This window comes from Mycetomoellerius zeteki, unplaced genomic scaffold (assembly GCF_001594055.1).
Source record: "Mycetomoellerius zeteki isolate Tzet28-1 unplaced genomic scaffold, Tzet1.0 scaffold114, whole genome shotgun sequence".
NCBI classification, from domain to species: domain Eukaryota; kingdom Metazoa; phylum Arthropoda; class Insecta; order Hymenoptera; family Formicidae; genus Mycetomoellerius; species Mycetomoellerius zeteki.
This window is the reverse complement of record NW_017256062.1, coordinates 983,372-1,002,182: the sequence shown is the minus strand read 5'-3', so window position 1 is coordinate 1,002,182 and position 18,811 is coordinate 983,372. Positions and strand designations below refer to the sequence as shown.

The 18,811-nt window shown below is 32.7% G+C and overlaps 1 protein-coding gene across 4 annotated transcripts in view; it reads right to left on the bottom strand.

Moving 5' to 3' along the window:
• Positions 1-706: 706 nt before the first annotated feature.
• LOC108729162 (uncharacterized) overlaps positions 707-18,811 on the bottom strand; it is an 81,156-nt gene continuing 63,051 nt past the window's right edge. For 3 of the 4 annotated variants that reach the window (XM_018458139.1, XM_018458153.1, XM_018458161.1), the window contains exons 4-6: positions 8,940-9,153; positions 2,640-2,774; positions 707-1,122 (exon numbers count right to left, since the gene is read on the bottom strand). In XM_018458139.1, the coding sequence (XP_018313641.1) occupies positions 906-1,122; positions 2,640-2,774; positions 8,940-9,153 (566 nt within the window). In that variant the 3' untranslated portion in view covers positions 707-905. The remainder of the gene's footprint in view (positions 1,123-2,639; positions 2,775-8,939; positions 9,154-18,811) is intronic. The other variant, XM_018458147.1, reaches the window with a different exon arrangement.

Here is an 18,811-nt window from a genome sequence, read left to right as displayed (position 1 = left end):
AAAACGGACAGTTTGATAGGTCGAAACGGGTTGACATTAACCAACGTTAACCAGCTATCAATCACTTGCCTCCGTCAGTTTTATTCATCCACCGTGCATGCGGAGACCGTGCCCGGTCAAAGCGCCGCGGTGAGATCAATTAACTCTCAGTTACCCGGATCGTGGCGCGTAATGCAAGACGCATCTTCATCGTCGTTGTCGCGTCATCTCGCAGACGAGCGAGACGCTCCTAGATCTATAGGTGGGCAAATTAATTCGAATTCGAGTCGAATCGAATCACGATGGATCTCTTCCTTATATCTCCTAAGATCAATCTTGTATCAGCACGTAGCAATTCATCGTATCGTCGATTATCATTGGATTCTATTGGTTGAAAAGAAAAGCTAATTTTAAAATAATGAAATATTTTCAATAATGTTTTAGATTTTGTTAAATAAACGAGAAAATGAATCATTTTCAATTTACAGGTATTAACAAAAAACACTATGACAAATATATATTAAAAAGATCTAATAAAAAATAAGATTCTTTTTAATACACTTTTGTCATAATGTTTATTTTATGGTGTACCTATAAATTGAAAATGTTTTATTTTTTTAATACTTTTCCCTTTTTTATCTTTTAATATAAATTCAAGAAAATTTGATTCGAATTCGACTCCTTTTCGAATCAAGAAGATTCGATTCGATTCGATTTGATGTAAGAATTTCAAATAGAAAAAAGATTCGATTTGTTTTCAAATGTATTATCAAAGATTCGATTCGATTCAATTCGATCTTACAAATGGTTAATTCGCCCACCTCCTCTATCTAAATCGAGACCTGCTGCTCGTCGCAACGGTGCACGAAGCCGTGTTGCTGCTGCTTCTGTAGTTGTTGCTGCTGCTGACGCTGCAGTTGCTGCTGTCATCCGCTGTTCTGCTCGGGTAGAAGTATGCTGACGGATTTGCGGTTCGCCGTGGAGACAGCGTGATGGCCGTTGTTCGTTGCGGCTAGGGCGGACGTCGGTTGTGGCCGATGGGATGGTGCGACTACGCGCACCTCTGGTCTAGGTGAAGCTTCTCTCAAAGGGCTACCAACGCCTATCAGTTCCTCGGGATTCGTCGCCAGCACTGCTGGTGGTCTGCAACGATCACAAAAAGATCGTTCGCCTCATGAATGCGCGTATGTTCGCCTCGGCCATGTTAACCCATCAAGCCGTACTCTCTAAAATGTTTGGAATAGAATCTAATTCTAAAGAGTGACAAAGAGTAACAATTAAGTTGAAAAAAATGGCTCAATTGTCAATTTTTAAAAGTGAGATTTCATTCTTTAGAATTAGAGTCTACTCCAAAGATTTTAGAGAATAAGACGAATGTATTTCATACTCTCAGAGTTGCCATAACTTCTTCATCCTAAAATCTATAACTTTTCCTAATTTAAAGACAAAATTTCATAATTTTCCTTGATGTTTTCAATAATATCTTAAAATTTTTTCTAGTTTCGTCCTAATTTGAAAACCGTCAAATATTTTGTTGAATGAGCAATTTAACACAGCAATGTAAATTACTACACCGAAAGAAAGGATTGGCTGCTGCAGCAATTTAAATGGTATGACATAGCATTTTTAATTGGCTGCAGCAGCCAATTTTTGGTTGCGTTAGCCTATCCACAATGTCAATATACGATTTCGATAAGCTGACCGAACCAAAAATATTTTATCATCTAAATTGCTACAACAGCCAATCTTTTCTTTCAGTGTACTTTAATTGTTAAATTGGTAGTATTCCAAAATTACGTAGGTTTAATGTATGCACATTAAACTTCTTTAAAGCTAAGAATTTTAATTTTCCAGAAAATTTTACAAAATTCTCTAACTTTTCTCTGATTTCTCTATTTTCAATTTTCTTGATATTTCTCTGATTTTTAGTTTTGAAGCAACCCTGATTTTTAAATTAGCTCAACCTGGGTAGCTTAATCTTTTCTTTTGCGTTTATTTGCTTTTAAGATTTTTCAATTTGTATAATATTGTAAGATATGTATACATATAGTTATTGATTTAATTTATTCTTTTTATTTTTACAATTGCAAATTCAGTCTTTTTGAAAGAAGAAACAATAACTGTTGATTTTCTAAAACAGGCCTATATGAAATTATAACTCGCGAATTAAACACTTCCCTCTCTTTATCATCTCGTTGTGCGAGACAGAGAAAACAAAAAAATAGACGCTGGAGTTTTACTCAGTGATTGGTTGCTCTAACATTTATCCTTTTTTTCTATCTATCTCGACAATGAAAAGGTGGGAATGTTTAGCTCGCGAGCTAAATTTTGGACAGGCTTGTTCTAAAGCTTATGGACTGAGGATTAAAAGACAACGGTAAACAATTCATGCATTTTAATGACTGAAGTTGTTACTTTAATATTAATGAATAAATAAATGAGACTACTAAAATCTTGTTAGAATTTGTATTTCGTATTTATTTATCGGATTATTATGTTAATTTAAATAAATCATTTCACGTTACCAATTTCAATTTACGCTGACATTAGAGACCACCTTGTTTTCTGCGGAGGCATTTAATTTATTTCGCAAAGTACATTGCTATCGCTATTTATTGGACGCATCGGAATCAAGTAGGATAAACGAAACGTCCACGTACCTGTGCTGCGGGGGTGGCGTGGGTGTTCGCGATAGAGGAAAACTGGCGACTTCCCTCGTCACCGAAAGCGACCGGATCGAGCCGAATGTTTGGTCCGGCGATAAATTGGCCCCGACGCTTTGTACCATGCCGCTACTGAAACATAGACATCGGTTAATTGCCAATTAGGCTGTCCACGGAGAGTGCACGCAGTAGTGCTCTTCTGTCTTAATCCGGGTTAAGTTCTCTCCGAATGTCTCCAAGTGTGACTCAACTCGACTTTGTTCTTACGTTTCGCGGAATACAAGTGAATCACTTATTCGAGGGGTTCTGACCAACAGTAAACTAACAAGGAAAGTTCAGCGACCCGTGCTGAACTCAAATAGATTTGAAACTTCGTGCGGATATAGATTTTAGGGAACGAAGCGACCGACCCTTCAAAGAGATAAACCAATTCTCTTAAGTTTCTCCAATATCTTGGAAATCGTCTAAATTATTTGAAGTTAAATCAGAAACGTTACAACTATTTTAACAAGTATAAAACCGTAGGATTTCAAACAATTCTTGAAAAAAATTAATTTGTGATTTCAGTCTTGTTCTGAGTGTCTAACTTGAAAAAGAACACTCGTATATAGAAATATCCTGAAAAATCTCGAAAAAAATTGACGTTGTCAAATGTAATAAAGATAAGTAGAATGAATAAGAAAAAAACTCATGATATTTGTAATACGCGGTTTCAGTATGCTGTAATTTGTTCGAGTACGTCAGTTCCCGATAAAATATGCCTAATGATCGCGAGATGACGCATCGATTCTTTTTCTAATAGTTCTTAAGAACTTTACACTTCGTTGCTCCGAGCAAGGTTCTACCGGATCATTACAAAGACATGATTAATCTTATTCGCAAGACAATAATCATTCTCGTATTCGTACACTGTTAGAAATGCTTCCTTTACATGTAAATGAAGCTGGTGATTATGAACGAAATTAAAAGTAATGAATGTTTTAACTGAAAACTAAGTTACAGTACCTAGACAGTACAAAATACTAAAAGGTAACGAAAAGAGATCTTTCTTAAGTTGTCTTTTCGCAAAGCAAAAAGTCAACTGAGAGATATCTTTTCGTATTGCCGAAAAGACAACATGAAAAAGATATCTTTCCGTTATTTTGGTACTTTTTATCACTCATTCGCTAAGCCTAATTTTAAAAACTTGACATTATTTGTTTGTGCAAACTACGTGTTTGTGGATTACTATTTCGTAAGTACAGGTTGCAAAACTTTCGTATCAAGTAAATATTGTCACGACTTGACAGCTTGAGACGCCATGTTACACTAAAAAATATATCAATTTCGAAATTTTTGGTCATTCTCGGCATAAACTCCACCTCACAAACACGTATTAATGCGTATACTTCAATCCTGCAAAAGGATTTTCGAATCTGTGAAAGAGAAAAAAGTATTTGTTATACAAAAATTATATGATTTAGTCGGTAATACAGACGGCTTTAGGATCTCCGTCCAATTCAATCACACCTTCAATGGTTGGGAAAAAAATTATAAATACTAACTTACGAGGAGAACTGACTCTTCTTTATATTAAAACATGATTAACCTCCTGTCATCGATATAAAAAGGACTCGGGGAGATCTTTTATCGATATGAAGAAATGCAGAAAATACGGATTCTATGCTCTTTATATAAACGAGAGATTCCAGACAGACTGTGCGGAAAAATCTGCAAAGGCTGACATATAAAAATTCGCGTATATATGAAGGCTTACAACAGATATATCGCTTTCATATACGAGTCATCCTTCACTCTCTTTCTGTCTCTCCCTCGTCGCTCTGTTAACATTTGTCAAGTGACGAAAAGCCTCCTGAATTTAAGAGTGGAGCAAAGAGCTAAATCGATAACTTCGATAGGTACAGACTATAGACGTATACCTACGCATTCAGTTTGCCTTTACACGCGAGGCATTTGTGCCCTTCGTTGACGTGAAAAGAACGTCTCGTTCTTGTCCCACGTTCTACTAAGAATCGCGACTATTTTAAGGATTAAAATGCGACCACGAGTTAAATGGTATAAGTGACTTTTTCATGGAATTTCTCTAAACGTGATTAAAACGCAAGATACGCTGTTAGATATCACAAAGGAACATTGGCAATCCAATCCCTTGAATTAAACAACATTTTATTATTTTTAACTTCCACGTATATATCAAAATATAAATCAATCTATTCTAAATTATCTATTTTAATGTAACGTTATGAATTTAACAGTGTACGCGGAACTGTATATTATCCGTTAGAAATATCGTGATGAAGGAGCGGGATATCCTAAAAAATATCCCATACACACACACTTTCAGGAAGAAATATGTGTATCTACATTGCTGACTAAATTGAAAGTTTGATTAATCTGTTCTTTATAATGTTTTCGTTTTATAAAAATACTGGCTTTTTCAATTTTCAACGTTAAATATTTCACATGCATATATTGTAAGGTACTTTCAGTCAAGATTCTTATGGAAGAATAAAGGACATATTTATCACAAAAAACTTCTTACACTCCACGCATTTGACTGTTATATAGCTCTTTATTTTATATTTATTGTCATACTTTAAAGTAATAGAGTCAAAATCGTTTATTGTTTAAATATTTCTATAATTAAATTCCAAAAGAAAAATTCTATTAAATAAAAATCTATTTATAGAACTAAATAAATATATAAAACTAAATACAAAATATTACTTCTTATTGTATGTGTATTTTAATTGCGAAAAATTATAGCTTATTACATTTCATTATTTAGTACAAAAATTATCGATATGTATAAATAATATTTTAACAAGAACATTTTTAAATCAATTTTAAATCAATTTAAGCGAATTTTTTATAACAAATGCATAAAGATAAAGTATATCATATAAAATACATATAAAAATATTTACCAGCGTATGCTGATTGACAAAACAAGTTTGCTTATGTCATTAATATAGATACGTATGTATAGCGTGTCTTGCTTTCGTGCCGCGAGAATTCGCGAAACGATTATTGGACGGCAGGACAGGAAATAGTTGATCAAAGTGGATGATTATCGATATTGCAGCAGGGGTTCTGGATGCTTTAAGAGGTGCTATGAATTATTCATTCAGACCCGCCGGGTATGTCGAAGTTATATTCGACAAACTCGCTATTCCGCTCGCATTCGCTGAATTTGCAAACTTTTCGTAAGATCGGTTTTCTCACGAAAGGATATTGGTGAGACGAAGGTCTCCTAGAAAGACTTTCGTCGATAACGAAAAAGAAAGTTTTGTAAATGAAAAAGTTTAGCTGCTAGCAAATGCTCAGATTTACATTTTTACGAAAATTTAAATTCATTCATTTATCTATATGTGTGGACGTATCTAATACGTTTTGAGACTAAAAGCATAAAATTTTTTAAGAGAATATTTAAAACTTAACGTTGAACAACAAGTTTTATGTACGTTGATAATTCTGAGTAAAATAGCTTCATTTATGCTTAATGACTATGCGGTTAATGACGTCTCCTATATTGTAAAAAGAAAGAGTTTTCTCTTGGGGTTCTCTTGTTTTTATTTCATTTATATACAGTAATACATTCATTCTACTGTATGAGTTGGCACCAACACCCTGTACAAAAAATTATAGCGCGTTTATCTTGCTGCTTTGCATTATTGTTATGGCTTAATCTTGAGCAACGTAAAATATTATTCACGTAGGTCATAGAATACTAAAAAAAAGATGAGAGAGAAAGAACTTCATACATATTATTATGATAAATACTCTATACATGTATATCTAGAATACTTGAAATATTGCTTCATACTTTACTTTGTGCATTTATATACATATATAAAAAATTCGCAAGTATAGAAACATAATATTAGTCTTGCAAAGTTTTCACAACAAAGTGATATTAAAAAGTTTCTGCTGAATCACTCTCACGATATATATAATATTAAACTGAAATTATATTACAGCCGGAAATGACTGTAATTGTTATAATAAGTGCAGAGGAGTCACAACTAGAAGTTAAAAACTCATTGATGTCTAAGAGCAAAATTACTAAAAACAAATAAATAAATCTTTAATGAATCAATAAATTTTCTAGTTTATTGTTTCTAGCATTGATTATTGAAAGACACGGTATAACTTATTATAACACTTATTATAACACACACGCATACACATACATATATATATGTATTGTATATATAACATGGCATATGAAATATAATGTCCGCAAATACATCTCCAGCTATTTCATTTTTCACGACACTAATTGTTATTACATTGTGACACGTGAAAATGATTGTACAAATAAAAAAGGAAGTCTTAATCATCTTTTCATCAATTATCGTGCGACATTACTTTAATATCAAACGCAGCTGTATTGCTAATGCCACTCTTATGATTTCAAAAAAAGCAATTAAATAAATAAATATTACACAAAAGCATTTCTTCAGAGGATCTCTCGCACTAATTAATTATATGGAAAATTGAATCCCCGTGAAAAGAGTTAGTTTTCACATATAATATAACTTATAATTGGACAAAAGATATAAATACAAAGTTCAACAATAATAGACAGTATTTGAATTATGGTATATCAAAGGCATAAAACTTGTGCTCATGGAGTACTTTTGATACATAATAACTTAAAAATTAATCATTATCAGCTTTGTGTCTGTGACATCTCTTGTTCACTATTTTAGAAGTTACAGTATATGTGAAAATTGATTTATTTCATCGAGACCCAATTTTCCATATAATTAATGAGAAATTCTTTAATAATTTAAGAACAAGTTTAAGCTTACATTCTTTATGTGCTTATGTAATATAACTGAATGTGTGTATAAGTGAATTTATTAAATATACAGGGTGTCTCACAACTACCGCATTTCTTCTTAAGAACGTATTCTCAAGGTAATTTTGAGATGAAAATTCTAATACAAAAATATCGAAGCTTTTGAATTATAATTAGTTAAAGATAGTTTGTAACTTAAAAACTATTATAACCTCGATATTTTCGTATTAGGATTTTCGTCTTAGAATGTTCAAAAGAATCCAGAAATAATAATAGAGGCTATAAAAGTAAAATGGTTTTCGATTTATAAGCATTTAAAGTTAGCTTATAATTCAAAAAATTATTGTAGTCTCGACATTTTCGTATTAGGATTTTCGTCTCAAAATTACCTCAAGAATATGTCCTTAAGAGGAAATGCGGTAGTTATAAGACATCCTGTACATTCATTGATAGACTGATTGTCACGTGCAATATGTAATAAACAAAAAATGTCTTACAAAAATGATTTTTTTGCCTAGAGTGATAGTCACGATAATCATGAAAAAGTCATTTATTTCATCGGTCACGTATTTCTAGTGACGAAAATAAAGGAATCAATATGACGATTGACGTATGTGGCAGGAAATTACAATAGATCAGTAATGAATTAAAACGTACGTTGATTATTGCCGGTATAGTATATATACATACTATGAACTTTCATGTGACTTATATTACTGAGCTATGTTTGTCTCATAGCTGGATATAATGCTCGATAAAATATGTATTAAAACCTATTTTAAGTGAACGTGGCCTTTACGCGAATGGCAACCAGTGTCGCTGTTATGTCGAAAATGGAACTTTGCGATCTTCCGCGAATTTACATAATTACAGAGGACCTTCGGTAACGCTAATTACTTCCTCTAATGTTTCTCTGATAAAGAAATTTAATTCATATTTAGCTTCATTCGAGAAAACAACGCAGAAAAATAACTAGCTCCGAGTTCGATAAAAGTTTAACTTAAAATTGATTTACAAAGAAAAATACAGAGAAAATAATATGATAGAATCGACAAATACACAATGTTTCTAAAATCTAATATCAAACTTCAACAACATGTCCTATTTTTGCTTATTGTCAGCATTAGTGACATTTATATACTGAGAAAAAAATGCTGTTGATTCAATTAAAGTCTATATTACGGGCTGTCACTAACATAAGTAATTAATTCATATATATTTTTATTGACATAAAGACATAAATTATTATTTCAGTAATCAAGGCCTTTATGTCAATAAAAATATATATGAATTAATTACTTATGTTAGTGACAGCCCGTAATATAGACTTTAATTGAATCAACAGCATTTTTTTCTTAGTGTAGTGATTTATATTGTCCGTTATAACAATTTGAAATCCCTCGGTTTTGTCAAGCTTTGGCGTTAATAAATCAAATCTCGGTATATAAGACGTATATTATGACGTATATTAGAGAATGAGCTATACTCACCTGACAGAGCCCGAAGTCACTAGGAAAGGCATGGGCGTCGGGCACGGACTCAAAGGCGAGCTGCTCACGGAACTGCGAGTGCTGCTCAAAACGGAGTGCGGACATTGCGGCGGGCCTACGTGCGGTCCTCCTGCACCGCTTCCGCCTTTGCTAGACGCGCGACCTTTCAAACACGGGATCTTCGGCCATCCGTTTACATCCTTGCCAGATACCCCTGAAACAACACATATCTCACTGGTTATTTTAGGAACACTATCGACGAAAACAGATGCACTGATGAAACATCAGCAGCGAATCATTTAACTAATTAGTATCAATTTATATACTAGAGATTTTTTGAAAAATTCAAAGTAAACTTTTTATTAATACACTGATGTTTCAACAGTATCATTTTAATTGAAAATAACCTTGTTGATTTAACAACAGTATTAATGAAATAAATAAATTTTATTAAAACAAAAGTATTTGTTTCATTAATAGTGTTATTGAATTGAACAAAATTAATCAATTAAAATAATGCTGTTGATACATCCTTTTATTCAGTGTAAGAATATAATTAACAAGTTCTTAATAATACGAGATTGAGAATTTCTGATCAATAAAGTTTAAAAAAAATTATTAACATTATTTTTCATTTAGAGAGAGTTTGAAATAAAGTTTACTGCAACGAGGATTTTATTTAAGGTTTATTTACCCCTTAGATATATAAATTTAAATAGATAGTTATAAAGAACGTAACAATTAACGTTATATAAAAAAAATTAATTGTAAACAATCTATTTTATAAATAGTTATTTGGTGCCTTTTTTTTAAACGCATTGTATACATAAATATACTAAACAGATTATAATAGATTATGCTTTGCGACAAAATATATTCTGCATCTAAAAGCGTATCGTGGTAAAAAAGTTGTTGGTATTTTTAACTATCTCAACGTCATTATAAACAGAAACTTTTATTTTTTTTTAGTAAGAGCAGTATTTAGCAATTTTAAAAACGTAAATTCTTTCACTTAACTTTAAATTGCATATGCATAAAAACTTTGAGAATAACATAATAAAGCATGTACGAATATAGGTATCATGTTAATGACAAATTTATATTCAGTTATTCATCAAAAACTCTTCAGAGAAGAAATTAGGGGAGACTGGGGATAATTAATACAGTTTTTTTAGGAATTTTTTGCACGTAACTAATAAATAGAATCTAAACCGTAAGGGGTCATTTTGCAATAGCCACATGCTTATACTACACAAAAATTATTTTTATTATTTAATAATATGATTAACTTTCTAAAGTTGCAGCAGCAAATTTTTGGTTGCGTTAATCTATCGAAATCCTGTATTGACATTGCGGATAGGCTAACGCAATCAAAAATTGATTGCTGCAACCAAGAATTGGCTGCTACAGTCAATTAAAAATGCTATGCCATATTTTACCATCTAATTTGCTGCAGTAGATAATCTTTTCTTTCAGTGTAAAAAAGGACTTTAATCCTTGCGTGATTTTTCTTTGATATTTATCTCAAAAATCATTATAAGATAATTATGTCGGCATGCGTGCTGCACGGTTATCATGAGTACTAAGCGGGAGATGTTGAACTCCTCCTGTATTGATAGCATTATTGCAGCGTCAAGATAATGGGGTGTTTAGTATGCAAAGGGGAGCTTTCGCGACCTCCTTCGAATCCATCGCGATTTGAATATACGGCATAGTTAGTGATTTGCCCAAGTGATACGCGACTCTCTTGGTTATTTAGATTTCCGTCATGAAATAGAAACCAAATATATATTAACAGATGGAACGACTGCGTCTTCATTATATAGACAGCAACTAGATTCGCTCTTCGTTTGACAATATTTGTTATGGAGAGCTCTAAATAACGTGTGTCATCGTTCGATGAAATGAAATAAAAATTGTGATCACGTTTCGTACTGCTGGGACACGATTATTTAAAATGTCGTTATCAGCGAACATCCGACTATTTTTTCAGTGATTGTTGGATGGGAAGATCTTTAAATATCGATTAAACGTCACGTACAAAAAATATATAATAAAAAAGAGACGTGAAACATTTGCAAATGTATTCCTGAAACCTCTGTCAAATTACCGTTCCTATCACTGAAAAGCTCAGAAGAAGATATATAGCAAAAGTAAGTGCTAATTTAGTGCTAATTGAGTACTCAATTGCTGATTCTAGTGCTCAAGCTATTTAGCAGGAATCTGCGTTTAAAGATGAGAATGCTGGATTCATGTCTCTCTCAAATTAACACATAATCCAAACAAAATTAAAAAAAAAAAAAATAAATGCCACAAAATATTAAGTATAAGTAACTCTTTAAATACTTTTAAGTGTCTCGATTTTAATACTAGAACCGCGGCTGTGCCATTTTTAACCATCTGATAGTTTTTCTTTTCCAGTTAATTTGGATTTGCACGTGGAGCTTTAGATTTTTGTGACTTTTCATAAATAATCATAATTACTTACAAGTAATTTTACTTTTATGATGACAATTCTGCCTCGTAAAAAGCCAAGTTTATCTTGAACCGTAATTGGGTTAATTTAGACCCGCGGTTCTAATGTTAAAAGATACGTCATATTTGTTTATTTTAACGCACTATAACTTAGAGGTGCTTTTTCAACGATAACTGAGTACCAAAATTAGATGTTGTATATCTTAGGAGCCCAAAATTAGGAAATAATTTAACACTGGAACCAATCCTCTGTATCAATTTTGAAAGATACTTTAATCTTTCTATTCATATATTATTATGACCGCTTCTTTGACTTCTAGGTTTAGAAATATAAAAATTGACACAGAAGCCTGAAATTTCGGTATTAAATTATCTTCTGATTTTGGTAGTCCTAAGATATATAATCTCTGCTCACTTTTTATCGTCAAAATTCTTAAGTTACCGAGTCTTTTTAAACACACACAAACAAGAGTGAAATATCTTTTAAAATTGAGATACATAGACGCACTTAAAGAGTATTTAATCTTATATCTTTTGATTTAAATGTTATACTTTTTTATTTGTCGTATTTTGAAAATTAGAAATTGAGGTACTAAATTAATACGTAATTAATAGTTAATTTCGGTATATATATCTTGTTCCATTTTCAGTGCCTTCAGTGGTAACAACTTGACAAAGGTTTCTGAAATACATGTAGATTTGATAGACATTCTGACGTTAGCACCATTAAAAGAAAATCAACTCTATGCCACTGAAGAAGAATGTGAAATTATAGAATATAGAACACAAGGAATACATTCTTGAAATTTTGAATTCTTTGTTTTAACGCGCAATGTGTGCAATTTTGCAAAATTTATTACATACGAAATTCAGGAATGCTCGTTGGACATTCCCGGGATCATGGTCGCTCGCCAATTAAATTCTAGCTGCCTTCCAACGTCAACGTTGGATAATTCAGACAGGAAGGAAGCTGCTCAAACAGTGGTGCAATGCGGTGGACAAGTACAAGCATGAAATTTGTAACGCGGTCGGATTGTCGACTCGAGAGTCTGCATAGAGCGTGGAATACTCTGTTCTATAATTCGGTCTTCCAACAATGGAGATCAGCTCGTACCAACAAAGCCTGTAACCAACATTTCGTTCTCAGCTATGTATACTTCACGCGTACACATACGAGCGTGAAAAAAAATTATAACTGTTGCCAAACGCATGACTGCACGGTGATGTAACATCACCGATGAGAAAAAGTTGATGAATAGATGATGCTGTAAGATACTCTTCCTGTTCATAAAATGCAGAGTCATTTCATTACGATCGAATTATTTCATACAGCATATACCGGTGATAAACATTTATGTAAATATATTTTCAAATGTTAAATTTATAAATGATAAATATCGGTGACAAATATTTACTTTAATATATTTTCAAATGATAAATTTATTAGATTAATAAAATAATATGTATGATAAGCTATTTCCAATAAATTGAGATATCTGAAGAAAACTATTTTTTTCCTTTGCACATATCGGTTAAAAATATAATATATCTACTATCTGTTATAGAAGCATTTTTTTTCTCTTAATAACCCGAGTTAGCAAACCATCAACTTTAATATCAAAACATGATAAATTACCGTGAAGTAAACGAAATTCTAGCTTCCTCGAACTCTCTAAGCGCAAATATCTAACATTGTAAGGTGAAAGGTTACGGAGATTAGTGCTGAGGAGATTAATTTTTCCTTCCAGGAAATTAAATACAAAATCTTTTAGATAACGAAGACTGACGTAGGATTAAAAAGATTTAAAGAGAACTTTGAACACACGAAATAATATTATAAATTTCAATAACAAAATTAGTAATCAGTTATTCCAAAGTAATTATTAAACAAAAATCCAATATTTTTCTTAACGATTCAGTAACAATTGTAAATTCTAATAGTATTATCAAGTTATAATACAATTCCATGTACTGAACGATTTCAATTATCCTTCCTCGGTCATTCATCACTTTTATAGCATTTGGGTAAAAGCTTTCGAACTAAATTATTTATCGGCGGGTGAGGATGTATGAGCATGAATGTTTGTGCCATGCCTAGCCGTCGCCGCGTCGCCGTCGTATATAGTCGTGCAAGAATCGTTTAATCTCGAAGTCAATAGCCGTCACTCTACTTCCGTCAGAATTTCTCGGGCTTCGTAAAGCTAAACAATAGCAAAAAAGAATGACGCAACGGCGGACTAGTGGATATTGCACCGTCGCGTCGTGTCGTAGGTACAAATCGCGCGGACAATATAAGAGGGAAAGAAGAGGTCCGGAGGTCGAAAGTATCGGAAAACCGTTCGATATTCGTCTCGGAATAAGGTCTTCAAGTATAGAAAGTTTCGTCATGGGAGAACGAAAAGAAGAAGATGAGACGGCGAGGTCTGTAAGCGACAGTCCGCTGGGATTTGTTCCTAACCAACGTCCAAACTCTCAATAAACTCGCGGCAAACCGCCAATCGATTACCAGCATCCACGTATCTGTGGATGTTCCAAACCGTCCTTTTTTTTAATTAAGCGATCGAAATAAGAGAAACGACGGTTATTTCAATTCCGTTATTATTTAAAAATTAAAATTGATAAATGAGGTCTCGATTGCTTTTAAAAAATATCAAGATTTATTTTTAAAAATATCGAGAAGAACGAAAAAGAAATACAAACATTCTTTTGTGCAGGTTCTTTATATGTACTACGCGTTATATTTATTTCACTTTGTAGAATTTTTATATAAGGCAACTTATTTGTTTGTTAATAAATTTAGACCTGATCTTTGTTTTCTAACAGGAATTTAATTTAATATCTATCTTCTTGGCAGATTTTTTAAATTGTTAATTTTATACATGTGCACAATTAAAAAACTATAGAAGACGAATTGCAACGCATATACCTACAAGTATACAGAGTGTAACTGAAATAACGCCCACTAATCATATAGTGCTATTCCTAATAAAAAACTGAGACGAAAAGTCCTCTACCATTTTTTCGCAATATTTTTTTTTAGTTACCCAATGAACAAAATGTCTAAAATAGATGTATAAGACAGCTTTAAGATATCTTTAAGAATTTTTTAAGAAAAATCTTCAAAATATTTCACAAAGAACATGGAAAAATATTAAAAAATTGTCTTATACATCAATTTTATCCGTTTATTCGATAATATTTAGAAATTAATAAATCTCGTTAACTATTGCGAAAATTGCAAAATGGTAGACTTTTCGACTTAGTTTTTTATTAGGAAAAGCACTGTATGATTAGTGGGCATTATTTCAGTTACACTCTGTATAGTACCGAAATAACATCATTTTGACTCTAATTAACTGACTGACATAGCTCATTGGAATAGGTCGAAGGAAGTCAAAGGTGGTATTCCACGATTCAGCGGCGGTCAGCGTTTTAATTGGCTGACCAGGCATCGTCGAAACGTGAGGACGACCCACTTTTAGCAAAGGCCAAGACTATTTGCCGACTAACTCGTCGCTGTGCTATGCCATATTAATCAATCCCTCTCCCCTCCCGTTATCTCTAACCGCGCCAGGGTTAGCGTGTCCTGCATTGCACGATAAACCTGACCTTTCAACGAAATAAAATATCTCATCAGATCTGACGATTGCACAGTTGAGCGATGCAGCAAAACGCGTCCTCGTGGAAGATCAATCGGCGTTTAACGATAATCTGATAAATCGTGAACCATTTGCGAAATATGTTCGAACGCCAGCGAAATTAATGCAGCCCCTCGAAAGAGTAGGATGGGCGGGTGACAACGCTGACCGCCAATTCTATCTCCTGTGGAGCATACGCTACGCATATTCGTGGAAAATGGAGTCAAAAGTTCAGGATCCTGGAATAATAGGTTTCATTGACGTAGGTTTTTTAGTTAGTTATATAATTTATGTTGAACGTCACTCCTTTTATGGATTTTTCAAATAAAATGTGGAGGCGGTATCTTCTCGGTAAAAATGTGAAGAATTGTTTTTGAATTATAGAGAATTAAAAACCCTTTCCAATGGAGATGAGAGCTTTAGAAGCTAAAAATAATAGCGAAATTTTTTCCTTAAAATCGAGAGAAAAAGTTAAAAATAATAATTTCAAAAAGGTTATTCACATAGATTCAACTTATGAAGATATTTACGAAATGTAAAAGATTATAGACTGTTTTGTCTAGTTTTTCTTTCTCTCCAGATAAATAGAATATTATTGATGTTTAATTATTAATACTTTTGAAATTCTTTCTCTCCAGATAAATACAATAATATTGATGTTTAATTATTAATACTTTTGAAATTTGTACGCATTAATTACCGCATTGACTCTTAATTGCCTGTGAATTTTTTCTTATTAATTTTATTGTTTTGTTTGTACAAAATTATAAGAGTCTTTAGTTCAACTAATTGCTTTTATCGTTTTAGAATATTATTTTCTTAAAAGTTTACTCTAAATAATAATATATTAAAGGCCTAATGCAGGTCAAAGCTAGATCTTTAATTGCTTCTTTTAAATAAAATTTAAATTTTGAATTATATTATATATATACTATATATGTACTTGCATATAATTGTAGTTATATTCACTACGCGTCGAATTTTTCCGGACTTTACAAACGCAGCTAAACTACTGAAATAATATTACAAATTAAATTTTGATGCTCAATAAATAACTATTGTAGAGATCTTAACCTAATACAATCTGTAAATAAATTTTTAATTACTCTAAATGTTACAATTACTTGAAAACAGTTATTTTCTTATTATGTTATCATAATTGTATTAAAAGAGCTTTTTTTAAGCTTCCTCATATGCGGATTATCCGATCTTTATTTATGGTTAAAATTCACTGATGTATTATGGTTTATCATTTATTACAATAGAGCCTTATCATGCAGGTAGCATAGTGTAATCTGACATAGATATTATCTTTTTGGAGTAATATAATAATGCAGAATATCTACCATATACATATATTGTGTGCGGCAATTTAATTACAATACAACGCTACAATTAATATTGTAATTAACAGAATGTCAGAGTAGCTTAATTAATGAAATGTAATTGCAAAAAGTCATTTAAAATATAAAATAAAATCATAATGAATAATGAACGTTAAAGTTACATTTTCACGTATGTGTCTAATTAGTCTAGTTTATTCAATTTAACAAAGCTTCGCTTTTACAGAACTTTACAGTTCTGAAAAACTTTTAAACTCATTATTAGTCTATTACACCGAACAAATTCATTTTATTTTACCTTATTTTTATCTATAAATACATATTGAAAAAAATTTATCAAACAAAAATTTATCTAAACTTTAGCTGAAAGAAGAAAATTTCTTTATTATCTTTAGCTTCTAAGCTCAGCTCTTTTCTGGAAAAGGTTTCCAATTCTCTACAATCCGGAAGCAAATTTTTGCCGAGAAGATACCGCCTCCATATTCTATACGAAAAATGTCGTAAGTGAAAAGAGTGACGTCCAATATAAATTATATAACTGACCAGGAAACCTATGTCTCTGACGGCTATACTCATACGAGACAGTTCTCTTCGCACTTAAGCATTTTGTCGTCATATTACTGTTTTCTCTCTCTCTCTCTCTCTCTCTCTCTCTCTCTCTCTCTCTCTCTCGCACGTCCATCGTCTACTCGCCCACGGAAAACCTTTCAATACTTGAAGAACTGGAGAAAGTCGTAGTAAGTCATATAGGTGGGTGTTGCGGGTACGCAGATAGATATAGGAGAAACAAACTGTATCGACGGAAGCAACGTTTATACATGCGGCCCTGAAAACACGGCTGCAACATCTGTCGTCTAATTGTAAACTGTGGAACACCGTCCATCCGTCGTTCGTGCTCCGCACCTGCATTGTATTTTAAATATTGGAACAACAGAATGACATTTTTCCACGCGCCAAATGATTACGAAACAATTCGTGCACGCCGTATCATCTTGAGGACAAACAGCTTCTTTCAATTCTTTTTCATTATTCCTTGTTAGTATGTAGTACATTAATGCACGTTTATATAAAGTTCGTATATTTTTCCGTCGAACAATTTTATTTACCAAAAAAATTAATGGCTAGCGTGAGTTTATTACATTCGTCGTTCGTTTCGTGAATGCAAATAAGCAATCCACAGCATAACGTCTCTGTAATTAATATTGAATAAAGCAAATTGAAAAGGTTACAATGCGATTAAGATGAGATTTATGATCGCAATATAGGAACAGAAGGGTTAATTACAGCTTAAAAGAAGTCAATTATATTCCAAAAGCTTTTGATCTCTATAATTAGCTCTTCTATGTCTATACTTGACTTAATATTAGCGATTCATCTCACGATAGCCTTATATACATATAGCTCAAGATTATTTATTTGCATGATATATATACTTATTAAGATCTTGTTAAAACAAATTTAATTTGACTTCTATTTACGAGAACAGCAGTCAAATTAACACGAACATCTCTATTTTCGAAATATCACAAATTTAATTTCTAGATTTGTGTTTCGTTAAACGACTGATGCATACATAGTATAACAATAAGTTAAATCAGAAATAGAATACGAGTAACTAAGAGCTAATGAAATCGCAAATCATTTTATGAGCGGAATACCCTTGCAAAGATCTAAGAGAGCGAGCTTGCCATCAGAGACCTTCCTCGATAATAATAACCGTCGCGTTTATCTTCAGTGACGTTCATGAATGCCGGTAAAATACGAAATGCGATTAGGCGGAGGGCGAAGTGTGGTAACGACATTATCCGACGTTGCCGTAGAGTATTTGTTAAGAGGGGCGGAGCAGAAAGGGGTAAAACGGAGAAGACCCACATTCAGGAACGAGAGGAAGGACGAGATACGGACGTACGAGGAGGAGGAAGAGGAGCAGAATCGAGGGCAGCAGATGTCATGGACCCTGCGCGACCCATTTTACTCTGTCCTGTACAAACTAGCTCGCTAATGCTGTTGCTAAACCACCATCGACGACGTTCAGCGACGCCCACCGTCGCTAACCCCGGTTGGCAGCAACCAGTGTTGATAGCTTCTTTACCATTACTACATCGCCTAATGCAGTCTCATTTATTTCGAAGATCGCACTGTATCTTTTATTGACATCTTTATTTAGCCGTTTGCGTTTCACAAAATATATAAATATGATATGGAGAGTGCGACACAAATCAATATCTACGATAGAATTAAATTCGGAATATATCGTTACGCAAATTTTATTTTAAAAACAGGATGTTGATTTCTAAATCAAAGAGAATAATCTATATTCTTCCCGAAAGCGTCATCTATGATGAAAGTTGTTTTTGCGAAAAATTTTGCAGATTGATTACGAATGTGACATACACTGTTAAATCTATAGTGTCAA